A 20,000-nucleotide genomic window follows, 5' to 3' on the forward strand; every position below is an offset into this window, starting at 1 on the left:
AGTACCTGAAAGGAGGACAGGTGTGTCGGTGTATGTGCCGCCTGCCCGATACGTCCCGCGCATGCGCCAAAGCCCGCTATCTTGACAGTTACCTACGGCAGCCTCACTTGGACAAAAAGGTGCGTCTGTATTATCCGTTCCTCCGACCCGCGAATATTTATGTGGAGAGAGATTATGTTTGAAAATCTGCGTCCATGATAAGAGAGCTTGTCTCAGGAAAAAAAAATTGGAATACGAAAAGCAAAATGTGCTTAGAGTATAGAGTATATTGATAGATGAAAACAACTTGTGATTAAAAAGAGGTTTGCATGTGAGGAGGTTTACAACAATTATTTAATAATAATAATAATAATTAATTATCATTAGATATTTTTCATATTTTTTTATAAATACTGTTCAGAAAAGTGAGCAAATCAGCAGAAATGTTTGCTAAGTATATATTATATATACTATATATATTATAATATTTTCTTCACATCACACCCTTTTGAAAATGGAAGACAGGAGACAAAATGTTTCTCTTAAGCTTTTATTAATATTTACGTTTGCTTTTTTTTTTAGGATGTTCATTGTGTTACACAGAGAAATTAGCCACACAAATAAAACTGATTGTATTCTCTTTACCTTTAATCTTTTTTTTTATTGTTAATTATATTATTCTCCCTTATCAGTGCTAATACTAAAAAAGTTACACAAGAACTATCACACGGTTAACTAACTTGTGAGCACATCGGGACGGTAAACTAACACTTCACAGAGATAAAACGAAAAAAAAAATAAAAAATAGAATCTCAAAACATAAAGGGGAAGAAAAATATGATCAAAGTAAAAATTAAGAGACAAAAGACAAAATGGACAAGCATTTACAATCACACAGCCCTGCTCAACTCTCCAAAAATAAGTACCACTCCTTTTCCTTATTTGGCAATTTTATTTTCTGGGCTCCAGCCGCTATCCCTTATTTGGTAGACGCTCCCATGCCCGATTACTTTCAGTTTGGGAGGAGCCAAACATTTACATTCTACACAGCTCTCTGGACAGCAACATAAGTGCCTAAAACATAGCGACATCCTGGTTTGACATCACAGTTTGCATTATAGCACAAATCTGAACATATAGATTTGCCTTATTGAACGCAACAGTTTTAAATTGCACTAACTGATGGGCCAGAGGGGAAGTGACTTAAATCAGATTATTGCCATTTTCATCACTACCATCATTAATATCTCTCCAAAAACTCAAATCCGAGGCCTTTCCACTGACCTTTCTGTCACTGTCGTCCAAATCACCGCTCCATCTCTACTTCATCAAACACGTTTGGGAAAGGAGCACTAGACAGCATGTGAAAGAAACCTCCAACTGACTCATAAAAATGATACTGCTTATTAAAGAAAAAAAAAATCAGATGCAACACTGCATCAAAACACAAATGCGTGCACACATACAGCGATGGCACGCTTACAAATGCACATGCGCTCCAAGGATTGGGTCTAAATATGGGTCCTTTTAAAAATGTGATCAGTCCAATGGCTACATGTTGTAGGGCAGTGGTAAGCTGTGTTGAATTTAGAATAAGTGGGCTTTTAGTTTTGGCAGTAAGGATGCTTTTTGGCTGCAATTCCAGATTGGTTCAAGGTGCAGATATTGGCTTAAAAAAAGGCTAAATTGTTTTGCGGTTTATGACTGAGGCTGTACCAAAAAGGTGCAGCCCTATTCTTTTTTTTTTCTGAGTATGTTGGCAGTGAAGGGGCTGGTACATTGTCTTGATAAGTCACAGGGGGCTTTGTTGGTCTCAAAACTAAATGACTTAACTTTGCCATAGGACCCTGGCCCTCTTTGCTGCATTACTTGTGCTTACAGGATGCAAATTTGCGATTTCTAGAATAGCAAGGGAATGATCCACCCTACTCTCTCAATGATTTGCTTGAACTTTTTCCTTTGTAGAGTCCTTTTTACACTGCACAATTAACCTGCTAACACCCACTAACATCTGGCTTTTTGATTTAATGGGAAAGGTTATAATCAGCATTCACATCCCGGTCAAATGACTCGACAGTAGTCACGCGTATTTATTTGATCTGACTCCAATCGTCATTGATGCTAACCCCCTAAACCCCCAAACCACTTTTTTTCTGTTTGAAAAGCAGTGTATCAGGGTATATAGTGGTGTTGTTGATTGATTTTGGTCCAATTATTGACATGAGTGCAAAGTATTAAAGCTCTACATATTGTGTTATAAATATGCACAGAGACCACCTTCTAAAGGTTGAAACCTGACTGCTATTAACTGATCCCAGTAGCATGAGCCTACTTTAGGGAGGGGCTGTGGATCGAGAGGTGGCATGGGTGGGTGACTGAGCATGTCTTAGCCCCCCTCCTAGCCCCACCTATTTTTGAGACCTTTTCACATTCCAGGGAGGAAGCAGTCATGCCAAAAGTAGGGGGGTTAGTTGCTTTAAGAGAGACTAAGTAAGTAAGAGATACAAAAAAGAAGTAACCACTGTTAGGTTTGCACGGACCTCAATCTATAATGCGCCCTATTGTTTATCTGTTTTCTGGCCTGCCTTTAAGCCATTTTTGTCTGCTACACAGCCGTGTACACAGCTCTGCTCTACTTGCAATGGGAGAGCAGTCTATAGCAGTGTCTAGTTTTAGAGGGTTAAAAAAAAAAGCAATTGCATACACGCACTAATTTTGGCGGTAAAAAGGTATTGGTTGGATTATATAAGTTTAGGCAACCGAAATGAGATATTAGGTTTACGGTAAAAAAAAGTCAGGGTAAGCCAATAAGAGGTAGAGTAAGGCGGGACATTTCTTTGCTATCCTAGGTTTCGCATATTTGCTTACACGACAAAAGCGCTTACAAACACCTCGCATTCACTTCCTCAGACATACAAATATCTCAACAATCACAACACAATTCTCTTGACCCCATTGCTTGAATAAAGCCGCTTGTTGCTAGTTCATTTTACCTCACAACGCACAGAAACTCAAGTATGCTAGCTGGGTTTGTTAGGAGGTATCCATGCACGGGCAAGGCTAAAAGATTACAACCCAGGCGATAAACACAGTGATCCCTTCTGGCCACGCTGCAATGCAATATCCATGCTAGCATGCTACTTGGCGATATAATGCACCCAGTTGCGTAGAACACAAGCGTGGATATTAAGACACGCAGGGCAAGATTGCCAGCAATATTGGAAGCACTATTTAGTGTGCGACTAGTGTTAACGACAGAGTGCTAGCTAGCTAAAGCTAACACCCTCAGTCTCACCTATGCTTACCTTCAGACCGTAACGTTCGCTAAACGCTCCATGGAAACAAAACGACACACACACCCAAATCCACACAACTCACAAGCAGAATATAAAAGAAAAAAATATTATTCAGTCGATATACACATGAGCTGATACCAGGCATGCAACTTCCAAGTCCTTTAAAAAAACAAAACAAACAAAAAAAAAACCTTCCTGCCCACCTCCGAAAATCCAATGGGAAAACTAAACAGTCACTTATAGACGGGGCAAATGGAAGACATAAACAACCTGGCAACATCTAGGAGGAAGTAGTCACTATAATGGCTCTCATTGGCTGTCACCGCGCAACGGGTCAACCAATCAGCAACGTCAGCCGTCCGCTGAGGCAGGTTATGAATGCGAAAAGAAAATCCGAATAAAGAAATTAAAATAACACAATAAAAACTAGCTTAAAAAGTAGTAGACACACATTGTTATAAGTATCTCTGCTATAGTATGTTTTTTTTATGTTTTAATCTATGTCGTTTTAAACTCATTGCGTAATAAAGAGAAAAAGTGTTACTTTTTTTTCTATTATCATCATTAGCTTCAATATTATCATCAAACAACATTATCATCAGCAATAACAACAATACCGTTTTCAGGATTATTACTATTGGTTAACGCGAGGTGTATGGACTCTATAGGCCTCCGTATCTAAATTAAAGGGCTCTATTGGCTGACGGAGGCTCCAATAGAGGGAGGGAGAGAGGATTGATGGCCACTCTTTCCCCACCTCCCCCCTTTTTATTAATCTCTTCTTGCCTACACCTCCGATATTCATTGTAGAACAGCCCAATCCACTTTGTTTTCGGCTGAAAGGGGGATGTGAGGAGAAAGACTGGACTTGTATGTGGTGCAAAATGTAGAAGATATCTTCCTCTGAGATCCCTCTATTTCTCTTCCTCCCTCCCTCTTCCTGTGTCTAGTCCTGTTCTGCTCTTGTGGGGAATGATGGGAGTTGTTTAGTGACAAATAAGTAACCCATTCGTCTTGTTCCTACATTATCGTCATGCTTCATCTTTCCCTTACTTTCGCCTTCGCCCTCTTCTCTTTCTCGCTCTCTCTCTCCCTAACATCTTTCTTTTTTCCTTCAGCAAGACACCTCCATCGTTTGGGAGGGGCTGGGCGGCATCTGGCCGCCCTGCGAGCCCTGGGACAGGGTGCGGGAGCGAGAGCGGGACCCATCCATGGAGTAGGAGGAGGAGAGGGAGGTGGTGCGAGAGCGGGACAGGCGGGTCATGCAAGACGAAGCCACTGTGGAGAGAAAAAACAATGTAAATACTGTGCAACAGCTGATGGATGAAGCTAAATTCATTCTACTTTTTTTGTTGACAAATCCTATGAAAACTCCATGTATGGAAAACTTACTGTAGCCCATTCCCTGGATAAAATACTTGAAAGCCTCAGTCAGTTTAGCAGGCTGCAAACACAAAGACGTGAAATGGTGATTTACAATCCTAAAACTTTTGATGATCTTAACTAAGAAGGAGTGCAATTTCGTGGCATCTAACGGTAACGATTTTAATTTAAAGGTTCTACATATAAAATTCAGAGCACTACTTTGCATAACCATACTTGCTGCAGCTTAACATCCCTGTTTTAAGTATCAGTATGTTGGTTTGTTTTTACCTGAGTCAGCTGAGGGAGACCACCAGCATCAGCCATCTGTGGAGGAGTGACAGAGGAGGTGAGTCGGACTGAACAATTGATGAAAAATTGTAAGTATAAAGACAGAGACATTAAAGCAAAGTCGGCTTAATCACCTTTAGGAATGAGGTTGTTGTAGGGTCCATTTTGCTGTTGCACTCCACCTGGTGGCCACAGAAGGAAAAACAGTAAACCTCTGACCTAAATTGTTGTTAGGAGACAATTTAAACTTAAAACACTTACGGCAGCGTCCTCATATGGAGCCTGATCTCCCACAACCAACATTACTGGACACCTGAAGTGGACAGAAATAGAGTTAAGAAAGATAGCATTTGGGTTTATATTTAAAAAAAATTAAAAACCAAATAAAGTACACAGATGAAAGCTTGGAGGGTATTTACTTGAAGGTGCTGTTACGGTCGATGTTCAAGTCTCTGCGACTGGAGGGAGAAGAGAAGATGACGTTTGCTGTTGTTTAATGTGAACTATATTTCCATTAATGTAATAATGTGGGTGTGTTTACCTGTTGTAAGTCTTCCATAAGAGCTCTATGTTGACCAGATTAGAAGCTTTGGAGATGCGCTCTCTGTGGGACTGCACGAGATCTGTGTTTGATGACAGCTCCTCCTGCAAAATCCCAAAAGGATGCAAAATATGTGACAATGTCAGAATTTTTGCATCTAGCCAGAGCTAATTTTTCATTTTAGCTTTGCTCGTACCTGACTGAAAAGGTGGGACAGGATCTGCTCTGTGAGGGAGGACGTCACGGAGCTGAGCTACAGAGGGAGAGGAGCAGGAATCAATAAGATCATTCACCCTTAGCAAGGTTAATAAGATAAACAATGACATAATCAATACTACTCTGGGACACAGACCATGCACGCAGTCGCATAATTTCATATCCACAGCTTAAGTTAAATTGATGAAGAAGTCGCATTAGGGCTAAGTACATTAAAATACCTCATTTCTGCGTACGAGACAATGCAGTCCTGAGAGAAAGGAGACAAAACGTACCTTCTGAGCAGCCCAGTCGATCCATCCTCGAGCGTTAGTGTCGATGTTGACCAGAACCAGACCTTCAACTGAATCTGGGTTTGCAAGCTGAGGAGAGAGAGGAAGCAGCAGGGAGACAGATGGTGAGATGAAAAGAAAAACATCCCAAGACAGAGTGTTTTCAGATTATTCAGTGTTTAAAATTATAGACAGAAATATACAGAAATAAAAAGAACAGTGAAAAAAAAGAAAATCAGTTAACAGCACTAGAGCAGCAAGTCTCCCACCCACTCTTTTTCACCACCCTATTCACTATTTTTGCTCTCTTTTAATAAGTACTCTTAAACGTTTTTGCACATTTAACATGTTACATTGTCATGCATTTTTTAATGCCCCTTTCAAAGCTGATACATCTAAAAATGACTTTCAAGTCTAACTGTCGCTCGACAATCAACACGTGCAGTATTATTAGCTGCTGTCGGCACAATAAAAGCTTAAAACAAAAGATAACACTCACTGTGAACTTGGAGAGGATGTACGCTCCCACTCCCACACCCACTCCGATTACAGTGCGGAAGCTGACAGAGACACAGGCCAAGTGAATAACACATACAGTCTAGTATAAATATGTATCAAACAAATACTGCACTCAAAAATCACTCTCATATTTTAAGAAAAATGTTTTAAGTTAAAACATTTATTGCTTCACGTGTGAGCCCCAGCAGCAGTAAAGCAAAACAATAAAAAGTGAGACTTATTATGCATCTAATTTTATTAATATAAATACTATATTTCAGTGTGCATGAGGCAAACTGAACTCTGCTTGTGTTTTTATGTCACAATTAATACTGTTAACTCACTTGAAAAACTGCAGGACGGAAGGAATCATCTCTGCTACGGTGTCCATGGAGGGATACTGGTAACTGTAGCAGGAAACACGAATTATATCAGTTCAATAAGCCACCATAATATGAAAACAAAACATAAAGTTCACTCTTGGCTGTCTTACAAAGCCTATTTGTAATTATTTGAAATTACCCGCATCACGTGGTAATCAAAGATTTTATCACCTTAAGCAAACACGGTGACACTTTTGTCCGCAGGGATTTTAATCGAGATCAAAAAGAGAATAAGCTTTAATTTCTAGAATCACCAGCGGGAGTCAAGGGTCATGGCCGAGATGCCGTGACAATACGCGAAACAAAATCCTCCTGAGCTCATAAAATAATCACGCAGGGGGAGAGAAGTGCTGGAGAAGTGCGGCGGGAAAAAATGAGGAGCGCGTAAAGAGAGAAAAGGGCGGATTTTCTTTAAACCTCTGACAAGAGCGTATTAGAGGCGGCAGAGGAGGGAGATGTGCGAGATGTTAAGTATTTTTGGAAGAGATTAGGTTTAAGCCTGCCACAGAAGATTGTTTCCGTTTCAGAGAAGTTTACTTTAAAAAAAAGAAAGAAAAAAAATGCAAGGTCACTGAGGGGAAATCGGCACGTCATCACACATGTAACAGTGAGCGTGGTACCCTGTGGGGTAGGCAGCAGCCCCCTCCTCCTGCCCCGGAGCATCGACGTGAATCAGGGTGAAGTTCTTCACAATCTCCTGCATCTCCTCGAACTTGAACAGAGGAGAGAAGCAGCTCTTACCTGCCAGAGAGAAAAAAGAAGAATCCACCGACAAGGTCACAAACGAGGAAAGTCGAAGAGTTTAGAAACAAAAAGAGGCTGAGAGCGAGAGAGTCACTCACTGTCCAGACCCACGTCATGGAAGGTGAGGATGGCGGGCCTGCGGGTGGTTCGTGTGCCGTGGAGGGTCACGTGCAGAACACCGTGTGGGGTCTCGATACTGTGCTCCTGGAGAAAAAAAACAACAAACAAATTCACAAATTTGCAGATATTTTCTGCATTTTTATCTTTAATTCCCGCACATATTCATGGAAAAAATGTCAAAACTTTTACAAAATTTTCTTCAAATTACATGTCATGCAACCCGTGACATGACAGTCTTACCTGTCCTTGGTCCAGCAGTATCCTCGCAGCCAGCTCAGCATCCTGTCAGAAATAAAGCAACGAAGACCTGTTAGAACAACGCATGCATGTGACTGTTGGATATATATTTCTGTAAATGCCACCAGAGATTTCACTTCAGTTGCACTTCAGGCCTGCAAATAAGAGTTATTACCTTCGCCATTAAGTTATGATTTTGGACTATTTTTGACAACCTATCGACTTAGATTTTGGATATCATAATATTGCCAGTGTTGTATTTTCCTGGTTTTAAAGTCTGCATTCCAGTAAAAATGATATAATTTTCTGAAGTTATCACATTGTTCTAGCAGTTCTGTTATAGTATTTGCCGTTACCCACCTATTCATAATATCCAAATTAGTGATGATTATTCATCAAAAATCTCATTGTGCAAATATTTTGTGAAAGCACCAAAACTTTTGAACTTAAATCTTAAAATAAAACCTATTCTTACAACTATATAATCTTTAAAAATCTTCATAAATTGTTTTATTTTTTAATCTGAGTCAACTTTTTGTCATTTTATCCCAAGAATATGCAGAACATGAGCATATAAAGTGACTTTTCTGCCTTTTTCATCTCTTTTTTTGTCTTTATTGCATATAACATAAAACAAAAAGCATGCACGTGAAAGAAACTCTCAACTTTTTGAAATTTCAGAGTCTCTTTATGTTAAATAAGCCCTTGCACCCTAATTAACACCCACACGGGCAGGATTGGCTGCGTTACACTCTATAGAAAGCAGCAGAGAGGCTCTTCAGAGGAGCAGGTGGTTGTGGAATACTGGGGATTGTATGGAGGAAGTCTGTCAGTGGGAGGCTTTAAATGGGGGCGTTCATTTGCAAACTTGGATCCATTTACCCCGCTAATGAATTACTAGCATCTCGAGTTTTTAGGAAATTAGGAGTCTGGGAAGTTGAAGTGGAGGTGGGCGTGTGCGAATGGGCGTTTGGTGAATGCAGAGGAGGCACATGGCTGCATCAAAAAGGTCACTAGTTTAATCAAAACAAATCATACTCTCAATCATACAGCTCAGCATGTGGCAGCAGCTGGATGTTAAAAGCGAAGAGGTGGAGGCGGGACGTCGCGGTGAACGATGAAGGTTTGGATAGAACCTCCCAATCTTGATTGCATTTCCTCCTCGAAATCACCCGTCACACCCCAGACGGTGATGTTGTAACTGATGCTGCAGGCAGTAACGACTCTATAGTACGAGTATTCATCACTGTCGCTGAATTATTTTTAAACAAGCTGTTTTTCTGTTCTTTTACAGTCTATTTACATACATTTTCACATTTTAATTACCACCGAAAGACAATGTGATCCGCTGTCGTACATCTAGATTATTAATTTAGATGTACAATAAAATGTTGTGATATATAATCCAATATTTTCTGATTTTAGTTGCTATAATGTCAAGAAATGTCTTAAAGCAAGGATGCGCCACTTGCTTTGTTTGAGGGACACTTTTGCAAAATGACAAGAGATCAGGGGCCAGTCACAGCAGCCCCATGCATATTTGTAGAAATTTAGGACATTTCTGGGATTTGAGGATGTTTCTAGGATTTGGCACATTTCTAGGATTCTGGGACCTTTCTAGGATTTTGACACATTTTGACAGGATTTAAGGATGCATCTAGGGTTTAAGGATGTTTCTAAAAATGTTAAGACATTTCTTGGCTATTAGCACATTTCTTGGATTTTAGGACATTTTTGAGATTTCAGAACATTTAAAGGGTTTTAGGACATTTTTGATTGTCAGTAATGATACTACACCTTTGCCTGCTGACTCGCTTGATGTAAATTAAAACTATATTTTGTCCCTTTGTAAATATGAGTAATTTCAGTGCTGTATCTCCCAGTTTGTCCACCAGGTGTCAGCAGTGAGAGGAAACCCACTCTGCTCTGGTGCATCCGCACAACATCAGCGCAGCAGAGCAGAGGAGCTGCTCTCGCTCCCTCGGGGCTTTGACGTCAACCCGGCAGATCTGAGCCAGTGCTGCAGCTGTCCACACACACACACACACACACACACACACACACCGGGTCATGCACACATGTGTTTGAAACACATGTTGTCACATGTAGGCTTTGCTCAGGCTCAAAAGCATGCACGCTCGCATTCACGCACAGTGAGGACACAACACAATCACACACAAACCAACCTTTGTTTTTCTGTCTCTTGGGGACACACACACAAACACACACACACTGGCATTTATCTGAGGTTTCAGATTTTGTACGTTACACACTGACAACCATGCTTGGATAACAACTCGGCCTATATGTGTGTATTTGCATGCAGCCTGTGTGCACAGTGTGTGTACTTCATGTCGTGTATGTGTGTGTCTGGCATCGTCTCTGACCTTGGCGTCAGCCTGACCCGTGAGTAACGGCTTCTCCTCCGTGATGGCGATCTCCTGCATCTCTGTTGTCATGGTGTCACCTCCTGTACAGGTGAAAGAGAGCAGAGCATGACAGTCTGTAGCTAATAAAGTTTTTCTGTTGTCTGCAGCATGACAGTGAACAAATCTCATTCTTACTGCCAACCTGACAAAAACACTTGACACTGTGATGTTGGAACAGGTGAGACAAACACACACGTGCATGTATGCACATACACACTAAGTAATTAAACACTGCATGCAGTCGTTTTCCTCTGGGACTTTGGTTGGGCTTTGGGACCTTATGAAAGTTAATTAGTAATTAGTGTTGGCAGAGATGAGCAGAGGGGACAGGAAAAGAAAGAAGGACACATTTTGGGATGGGTAAAAACCAGTGTAAGGAATAAAAGCCCAGAGAGAAGGTGGGTGAAACATGGTGACACAGGATAAAGCGGTCGATGTGCGAAATGAGAAACACCTAAGGGGAGAAATGACTGTGACAAACAAGTGGCTGATAAGGATGACGTGAAGGGAAAGAACACTTTGTATTGCATTACTTTTATCTGAGCGAGGTTAGTCGAGCGTGCTGCTTATTTCCACACCTTCACAGCCACAGTGTGTGTGTTACTGCTGTTCCTGAGGGCATCACATAAGGTGGTTGTTCAGAGAGGTAGAGGTGAGTTAATTTCATCCACATTGCCACTTTGATTCCTCTACAGGTCTGGGCATTCAAACTGAAGGCCTTCACATGGGAAAGGCAGGAGGGGTATTGGCCAGTTCTTGACTTGGTTTTAGAGAGCTGCGATCCGCTAACCTCTACTTTTATCAATGGTGAGTCAACACAATCTGTTAAAGATGACAAATACTCTTGGTCTTGACCTTAAGTTTAAACGGGACCTGTGGATTGACCTGATAGGACACGACAAATAGTATTCTCTCAAGAAATTGCTATCAGTTAATGTCTGGAACAAAATGTCCCAAATGTTTTACTGTGCTTTTATTGAAAGTGTTCTATGTTTTTGCATCATGTGTTGGTTTTGCAGCGCTACTGAGACACAAAAGAAGACCGAGTTTGAGAGTAAGGCCGATTAAACGGCATGCTTTTTAAAAGATTTCACATTATTTTTTGTTAAACGCTAATGAGTAGGGCTCAAATGACTGTTGCATAGTTTTAATCATTACCCTGGTCATCCACATCCAGTTCAGTATTCAAATGTTTTCTTTTTTTTTCATTAAAGCGCTTGTTTTGCAGTTTTTGCTTTTGTGGCCTAACCCGCCTCATGCAGAGTTATTCATAACATACAGAAATATTGCGTACAGTCGTCCACCTTCCACATTTTCTTCCTCTCAATCACTCTCTATCTCCCTCTCACACGTTGGTGCAAGGTACTAAATTTGGTAGTACTGATTTACGTTTTTGATTGATTACTACTACTACTGCTGCTAAATCCTTCTACATAGATATAAAAATGAAGAGGGCAAACAACATTGTTGGAGAGCAGACAGGTATGTCTGCATACATGCCAACCTTTGCATGCTTAAGTGCAGTTTCACCTCTGTTGTTTCTACTGCAGAACTAATTATTTTCAAAGCAATGACTGCCAAAACATTACAACATCTTCATATTAAATGTATTTACACAGATTTATTTGTCTGTCCAACATGGTCAGACTGACACTCAGTCACAGATCCTTCACCTGAGATTATGTTAATCAAAAAATGGGTATATAAAATGAAGTCCGAGTAAAAGCTTAGCTAAAATAACCATTGATTAGCTGTGTTGTAATTTTCAGAATATCTTCAGGCCAAAAGGGAATATTAAGAGTAAGAGACTAAGCACAGGTTGTTATTGTGTCCGTTTGCGAGTATTAAGCCTGAGCTGACATTTAAATCTGAAATGTGGGACCAGGACCTTCTGACATCACTTGTGTGTGAGCGCATGCACAGTTTATGCTCTCATAAACCGATGACTGTATGCTATCTGCAGATTTGGCCTCACGTCAGACGGGTGTGTGCTTATGTGCGCGTGTGCACTCATCAGAAAATGAACTACAGCCCCGAGGACCCTGTGTCTCTCTGGGTCTCAAACGGAAATGATTAGTCACCAAAGCAGCCCCCACCAACACACACAGACTCTTTACTTTCATTGTTTGCCATCCATCTCTTCTGCCCTCCCTCTACATACATTTGAAAAAAAAAACAAAAAAACATTGCAGTCGTTGTCGGGCACGAACCTCGTATCTCCTCATTTCACTATTAACTTTTTTTCGGTCCCTCTCTACGTCTATTAGTGGGTTTTACCATTTCTCAAACAATGAAATGTATTTTAAAAAGCTTGTGACTAAACCTATCTCCATTGGATTCAATTAAAAACACAGGAGATAAGAGGTTTGCCACATCACTTGCCACCATAAGTTGAAAACTTGAGAAAGCAACTAAAAAATTGTTGACAACAATTTAGCCTTATCTTAATCTTATTTGAGTCACTTTTTAAGCAAAAAATGCAAAAATTCGAACTTCTAAAAGGTCAGTATTTACTGATTTGTTTGTTTTTTGTCTTAATAGTCTTAACTGAAAACAGTTGGGTTTACTTGGCTCTGGAAACTTGACATTTTAGAGATCAAATAACTGAAAATAATCTTCACTTGCAGTATATCGATATAAATCTGAGTGCTTCTGAATCCCAGACGAAGGTAATATTGACATGCAAAACAACAAATGGCAATAAAAATGAGTCAGATACTAAATCTCTATAGTCTGACTGTTGTCTCTGTCTCACCCCCCTTCCCCCTGTCCTCTCTGTGACCAGCGGGCTTATCGAGCCTGTTTCTGGACCGTAGCTTTGCCAAGGACATTGGTGGCTCCACTGCAGTTAATATGCCTTCGGCATCTAACACATGCACCAATGCATGTGCAGGGGGGTACACACTGCCACAAGCACTTGCATGTGGCACTCATTGTAAAATCAGTAGTGAATAAAATAGATGACAGAGCAGGAGAAGGAGCATTTGTGGGTCACAAATCACAAATCTACAGCTTGTACGACTTCAACATTTTACTTCAGGACGTGAACCCAGCCATTCAGTCTCTCTGATATTGTAGATTCCCATTTTCACAGCCCCTCTCCACTATTTTTACAGGTCTGGCATGTCCTTGCATGACTGCAGAGTAAAGTTGTTTATATGCGCCTCTGTGTATATTAATAGATCTCTGGAACAACACCATTTGGATGTTTGGAAAGGAAAGTTATGCTGCAACACGATCCCTGTAGCGTAGCTGTAAATAGTGTGTGATGCACCAGGACTCCACACAATGACATTCTTTTAAGGAGGGATTCTCAGCTTTAGCCAAAAAACAAACAGAGATACACACCATAATAGTATTGAAGGTTTGGAAACAATAATAAACCAGTGCATGGTTTAGTCCAAAAATGTAAGAAAATTGTGAAAAATGCCAGTAACAATTAATCCAGATTGGAAGCATTGTTTTGTGTCACCAACAGTCCAAAACACAAGTATTTCCAATTTGCAATAATAACAAAAACAAAAAAAAGAGAAAACAAGCTAATTGTGACATTTGAGTGGGTGTAACTGGAAAATACTGGTAATAGTAGTTTTTTTTTCTAATTAAATCACTTCCTCAATATTGAAAACTAACAAAAAGTTTGCATTCATTTGGCGTTTTGTGTCTAATCACTTGACAAATTTAAGTTCAACATTTATTCTCTTTTAGCTTTGTTTTTGGTCTACACTAGTGGTTCCCTAACTTTTTTCATTTGAAGGACCGCTAAATTATTATTATAATTCTTATCATTATTATTATCATTATTCCTTTTTTAGAATTATTATGATAGTCACTATTATATATATATGCAATATTATATATATACATTATCATTAATCTTGTCTTTCTTCTATCTCAGCTCCAGAGGACCTTGATGCGTGCACATAAACACATTCATACATGACCGCCCATAGCATTGTTAAATATCTGGTTTGCATATTAATAAAAGTAAAAATACCACCATGCCTGATCATTTCTTTGTATGTTTATTGTTGTTTTTTGTTTGTTTGTATGTCCTGTTTTTCCTCTTATCTAAATTTCTGTCTCCGTCTACCCCCACATATGTGTTGCCTATCAGTACTTTTGTTTTTGTTTTTATACTGCCCTTTTGCACTCAATAATAAAAAATAAAACAGAAACACCAGAGTGGTCAATGATATGAGCAGCTACATTACGTGCTGCCAAAGCGTAGAGATAACCAAGGCTGCAGAAAAGCCAGTCACATGACAAAGATCATGTATTAAGCAGCATTGTTACGGGTATCACGCTACTGGTCCATTATGCTTACCCTGCTCTCTCTCCCTCACATACATACACTGTCCTCCACATACACAGTTTCCTGATGCTGCAACATTTTAATCGGCCTAACTCCCTCCATCATCCATCTTTCTTTATCTCCGCCTCCGCCTCTCTCTGAGTCAGTGTGTTTTAGAGCGTGTAATAACTGCTAAACTGCACAGGAGGCACCGTCTGTCACCATGGAAAGAGGAACACAGAGATGGAGAGAAAACGGCAGATTTGCATGGAGAGCAAGAAGTGAAGGAAACTGAAAAAAACAACAGGGAACAGAACGTGTTGAAAAGGGAAAAAAAAAACACCACTCGCCTCGACTCTACTTCCACATTACAGCTGTCAGAAAACAGTTGTTCAGTTCATCTGTTGCACCGAACAGGTTTCACGTCTAAGATATCGGGCTGCGTCGGATAATTGCCCCTGCTAAATTCATCCGAGCTCGCTTTATGCACATTCATAATCACGCAGAGAAATGGCGTTTCAGTCACTGTGAACGCGCCGTGTCGTTCCAACATGTCACAATCTGTTTTCGTCAATCCTCCCTGTCACCCCCCCTCAGTTTTTCCTCCTCATCCTCCTCTCTCCTGCTCTGTCACACTGACTCCATCCCTTCATCCTTTGATGCAATGAGATGTCACCGCACAGTAACGGTGGATTCAGGCTGCCAACAGCCACTCTGAAGTCTCCAGAGGCGGATTCGAGCTACGTGAGAGCGCGAAAGGCAGGTCTGGTGATGATGTTTCGGTGAGAAGGCAGAGCGGGATTGGTTGTTAATGATGCTCAAATTAGACTTGAGCTTAAACTGCTTAAGGCAAACTAGATTTAAGACCAAAAACTTCATTGCCACTTGGAATTAAATTCAAAACCAATTTTACAATCACCAAAACTGAAGAAGATTTTTACCCAAATGTAACACAAAACATGACAATTTGTTAGAAAAAAAAGGTAGATTATCTATGTCAATTATTAAGATTTTTTTTAAAGTGGAACACATGGACGATAATGACCATATTATACCGTATTATAATAATCTATTTGGATTACCAACCATGTGGCCAGTTTTGGTGGCAATTTTGTGTTGTTTTATTCCCATCATGATGAGTTTAAGACAAGGAACTTGTTAGATTTATTTTATTTATTTTAATAAAAAACAGATGTTGCCAATTATTTTGGGATTGTACAATGAAACAATAGGAAAATAAAGGTTCATAAAATCATGCTTCCCATGTCTGAGCATTTTTAAGAATTTTGATTGTATTATGGTCTACCAGTGTACTTAGAAAACTTGATATGATTTTCAATACTGTCAAAAAATACACTCTCTTTTTCTATTAAACTCATACAATACTGGATGTGCTCCTGTCTTTATTAAACCCATACCATGCTGAATGTAGTGTACATCACAAGCTACCAGAGGTTAATCTCAACTGGTTGAACAGGCAGCCCAGCACACAAATACCACCACATCTGAAATACCCTGGTGAAATTTCAGAAAGGTATGAGGGTGTAAAATATAGATACCACCCAATCTTTATTTCTAGGGTTGTCCCAAATACCTTATTTGGAGCTTTGAAGATGCAGTGATAATTAACCGCAAATATTCAAAGCTTCCATGGGATGTGATGGGACCAGGGGGTTGGGGGTGTTATCAATCATATTCATATACGTTATTCAACCAGCCACACCCATCTAACTTTGGAAGGACTTAGCACCATGGTGTGTGTGTGTGAGAGAGAGAGTGAGAGTGAAATAGAGGGTGGAAGGTGGACTATTGCACACAATATTTCCGTAAGTTATTATCACTTCCTTTTAGTTTCCTTTATCAGTTTGGTGAAAAAACGAAATGAAAAAGAGGCATTTGAATACTGATTTCGATGTTGATAACCATGGCAACGATTGATATTTCGAAGCATTCAGGTCATCTCTACAAATTTTGTGCTGTTAAAGTTACATCTGTTGAAAGTCTGGTGCGTCCCATACAGCCTCTGGTGTCATTACATCGACACTGGGAACATTGCCCAAGCAGCGTAATTTGACGACTTGGAAGTGAAACCAGGCTTCTTCCAGGAAATAGCCATAGCCTACCTCTCAGAGTGAAACACCAACTAAAGCTCTCGCCTTCTCTCGCAAACTCATTAGAGTACCGTGTGGATTTCAGCTTGCTTTCACCAATGTAGGCTGTGACGGATTGATATATTTTATCTCCCAGGGGTTTACTATACCATAGCCATTCCCTGCTGTTGAAGTCACTCTGCACTGGGAAGACGTATACTTGATACATTACTAGCTGCAGTTGACACTCCCTGCCTGCACATACCAAACTGCTACCAGTATGCCTAAAATATCAAAGATACCACTTGCACTTGCACAGTGTCCAATGCTCAAAACGATACATTTGATTTACAGTAGATTGTGGGCCAATTCTGGCCCTCGCTAATGGCCCTCCAGCCATTTTCTAATTCACAATAAAAATAAATAGATTCACACCAGGAATTGTTTCTGTACTTTGAGTATACAAAGGGTGCCAGAGTGCATAAACAGCATCATAAGGGAGCTAGTTTATCAAAAGTGCGAGTGGAGCATCCCACACACTCCCTGACAGAGGTCCGAGCAACGCCCCTAATGTCCTAAAATCCTATAAAAATCTTAAAATCCTAAATATATCCTAAAATCCTAGAAGCATCCTAAAATCCTAGAAGCATCCTAAAATCCTAGAATCGTGCTAAAACCCTAGAAATGTCCTTAAATCCTTGAAATGTGCTACAACCCTTGAAACATCCCAAAATCCTTAAAATGTCCTAAAATCCTAGAAATGTTCTAAAGTCCTATACACGTCCTAAAATCCCAGAAACATCCTAAAATCTTAGACACATCCTAAAATCCTAGAAACGTCCTAAAATCCTAGAAATGTCATAACATCCTCGCAACATGTATGTAGCTGCTGCGACTGGTCCCTAAACTTCTGTCATTTTGCAAAAGTGGCCCCCAAGAAAAGCAAGTTGAGCATCCCTGCAGCAGATCTTCATTTCAATGTGACAAAGCTTCCTCTAGAAAATGTATGAAATCATGATAAATATTCAACATCTGATTACATATACCATGACAGAAAATTTAAAACACATTGCCAACTTCCCCTACAGCTCCAGTGGTCTGCTTTCTATCAGCACATTTCATCATTTTCCCTCCTTGCTGCTTTTGATATGTAACGTACCACATTACATGTTCCAGCAGGGCCAGACTGTTCACAGCTGAAATGGCTGTTATGGGGGATGAAGTCAGCCAGCAGCACTGCATTTCTATATATGAAACAGCTCAGCTCTGCAAGAGGAAAAGCGTCTTTAACTCGTGCCAGCACACTCTGTTTCCAGCAAAGTTTGAGACGTCAGAGCCTGTATTCCTGCCGTCAGAAAGACACATTTGTTGGATTTTCATCTTCAGACTTGCAAGAAATTAAAGGGCTTTAACTTCAAATTGCAACTGTATTTTTCTTTAATCAACCACTAGATTGTGGTGCGCAGAGCTGACATAACAAGCTGCCGTCAAACGCGAAAACTTTCTCTCCCTCCGTCTCCATCTGCCCTCTTCCTCTTTATTTTAATCTCTTTCTCACAGCTCCGCACTCCTCTCCCTCCATCCATCTTTTGTCACGCTGCTGACTTTTCATTCTCTCCGTTTCTGCCAGTCATCGCTCCTCATTCTCTGTCTCACTGCAGCTCTTTGTCCCATTCCTGCCCTTCTGTCTCTGTCTCTTTCTTTTCCTCCACACAGCAAGCGAGTGAAAGGAAAAACGGGCAAACAGCTCTGCTGGCAGATTCTTTCATTTGCTCTCTCTCTCTCTTTCTTTCTCTGCTGCCACCAGTGTTTGCAGCTCTGAACAAAGAGTTGTGCCCAGACACTCAGAAACACACTCCCAGACACATCAACAGTGTGCTGAAGTAGGGCACTGAGCATTAGGGTCACCTATATTGAGAATGTGGGCTGAAGGCTGACATGCAGAAAGGTTAAACCCGTGGCATTCGGGGGACACACCCGGCTGCTTCACTACGTGGAGGCGTTGATGTCGACACGTTCGAGGTTGCACAACACTAGTGAGTTTTGGGACTCCTCAGAGTCAATGACATTATTTCATTTCAACAGTTTTTGGAGCTCAGTGGACTTCCTGTCCTCTTCCACTTCCGCTTCCTGGGTTAAAATCTGATCCAGGCAATATAATCTTTCAATTCTCTCAATTGTGTTATTGTTTGACAAAATCCTGCTGTCAAAGTCGATCTCACCACATCTCCCTTGTAGGACTGGCGTTATTTGTAGGGATGGTAGCTGATATGATTTTATTGATACAAATGCCAGTTCTTCATTGATTCTCATTAATTCCTGATCAAGCAGACATAGAGCGATTTAAGCCTCCATTTGGAGTCATAATTCTGCAATGCTGTACATAAAAGATGCACAGCAGAGGTTTTCGATAGGTCGGACCACTGTGTTTAACGATATATTTTAAAACGTTACAGTTAAAGCTAAAAATGACAGCAAAAATAAACAAGTTTGCTGACTTCACGTATCTCCACAACTGAAATAAGTTGACCGGTGTCTACCCGGAAGTGGTGTTGTCATTAGTATGACGTCATGGTGACTCAGTCTATACCCAGCGCTGTTCACCTGACTCCCTCTGGCTCTGCAATGTCTAATAAAATAGAGGATGGAAAGGAAAAAAGCAATCTCGAGAAAATAAAACAAAAACATAAAAGTTAAATGACGAAAGGTTTTGCATCTCTACGCAACTGGAGATTTATAGTTTTAATTTTACATAGTAAAACGTTCAATCATGTAATCACCTCTGTCACACAAGTTTATCACACACATGCATAAGCACAGTGGTGGGACCCAGGTGCTGAGGCCGTAAACACTCTCAGGACTGAATCTGTTCTCTGTCCTGAAGTAAATCGTGTTAGTCTGCCGTGCTGTCACACCTGGGGACCGCTGTGTCACTTTTATATGCAGTGATGTGCAGCTCCACCTCATGAGGTCGGCATGCAGACTCTGCTGAGGCTGAATTTTCTTTTTACAGTTCAGCATTGTGATGTATGGATGGTGGTATACAAACGGAAATGAACAGATGTAACAGAATGTTTAGCTTTTCTCTGCATGCTGTGGTTAACTATAACTAACTGCTAACTGCTAACCCTAACCCTAACCCTAACCTAATTCCCATATGGGGATCAATAAGGATTCATCATAAGACACAGCAGTGTTTATCATACACATTTCAGGATGATGTTTTATATGTGACTGCCAAAGGTTTT

General features: G+C 40.4%; 2 protein-coding genes across 3 annotated transcripts in view; both read right to left on the bottom strand.

Annotated features, from left to right (window-relative positions):
- LOC121961838 (uncharacterized) overlaps positions 1-118 on the bottom strand; it is a 29,451-nt gene extending 29,333 nt beyond the window's left edge. For both annotated transcript variants that reach the window (XM_088073277.1, XM_088073274.1), the window contains exon 1: positions 6-118. The gene's annotated coding sequence lies outside the window, so the exon portion shown is untranslated. The remainder of the gene's footprint in view (positions 1-5) is intronic.
- A 395-nt stretch (positions 119-513) lies between these two features.
- The window catches only part of ndrg2 (NDRG family member 2), a 34,909-nt gene continuing 15,422 nt past the window's right edge, over positions 514-20,000 (bottom strand). The window contains exons 2-16 of the mRNA XM_042511899.2: positions 10,327-10,409; positions 7,943-7,984; positions 7,681-7,786; positions 7,459-7,579; positions 6,800-6,862; positions 6,457-6,517; positions 5,961-6,047; positions 5,666-5,722; positions 5,470-5,573; positions 5,348-5,386; positions 5,190-5,241; positions 5,063-5,110; positions 4,929-4,964; positions 4,668-4,719; positions 514-4,553 (exon numbers count right to left, since the gene is read on the bottom strand). Of these exons, the coding sequence (XP_042367833.1) occupies positions 4,390-4,553; positions 4,668-4,719; positions 4,929-4,964; positions 5,063-5,110; positions 5,190-5,241; positions 5,348-5,386; positions 5,470-5,573; positions 5,666-5,722; positions 5,961-6,047; positions 6,457-6,517; positions 6,800-6,862; positions 7,459-7,579; positions 7,681-7,786; positions 7,943-7,984; positions 10,327-10,398 (1,104 nt within the window). The 5' untranslated portion in view covers positions 10,399-10,409 and the 3' untranslated portion in view covers positions 514-4,389. The remainder of the gene's footprint in view (positions 4,554-4,667; positions 4,720-4,928; positions 4,965-5,062; positions 5,111-5,189; positions 5,242-5,347; positions 5,387-5,469; positions 5,574-5,665; positions 5,723-5,960; positions 6,048-6,456; positions 6,518-6,799; positions 6,863-7,458; positions 7,580-7,680; positions 7,787-7,942; positions 7,985-10,326; positions 10,410-20,000) is intronic.

This window comes from Plectropomus leopardus, chromosome 23 (assembly GCF_026936395.1).
Source record: "Plectropomus leopardus strain MGB_pleo_1.0 chromosome 23, ASM2693639v1, whole genome shotgun sequence".
In the NCBI taxonomy this organism is placed as follows: Eukaryota; Metazoa; Chordata; class Actinopteri; order Perciformes; family Serranidae; genus Plectropomus; species Plectropomus leopardus.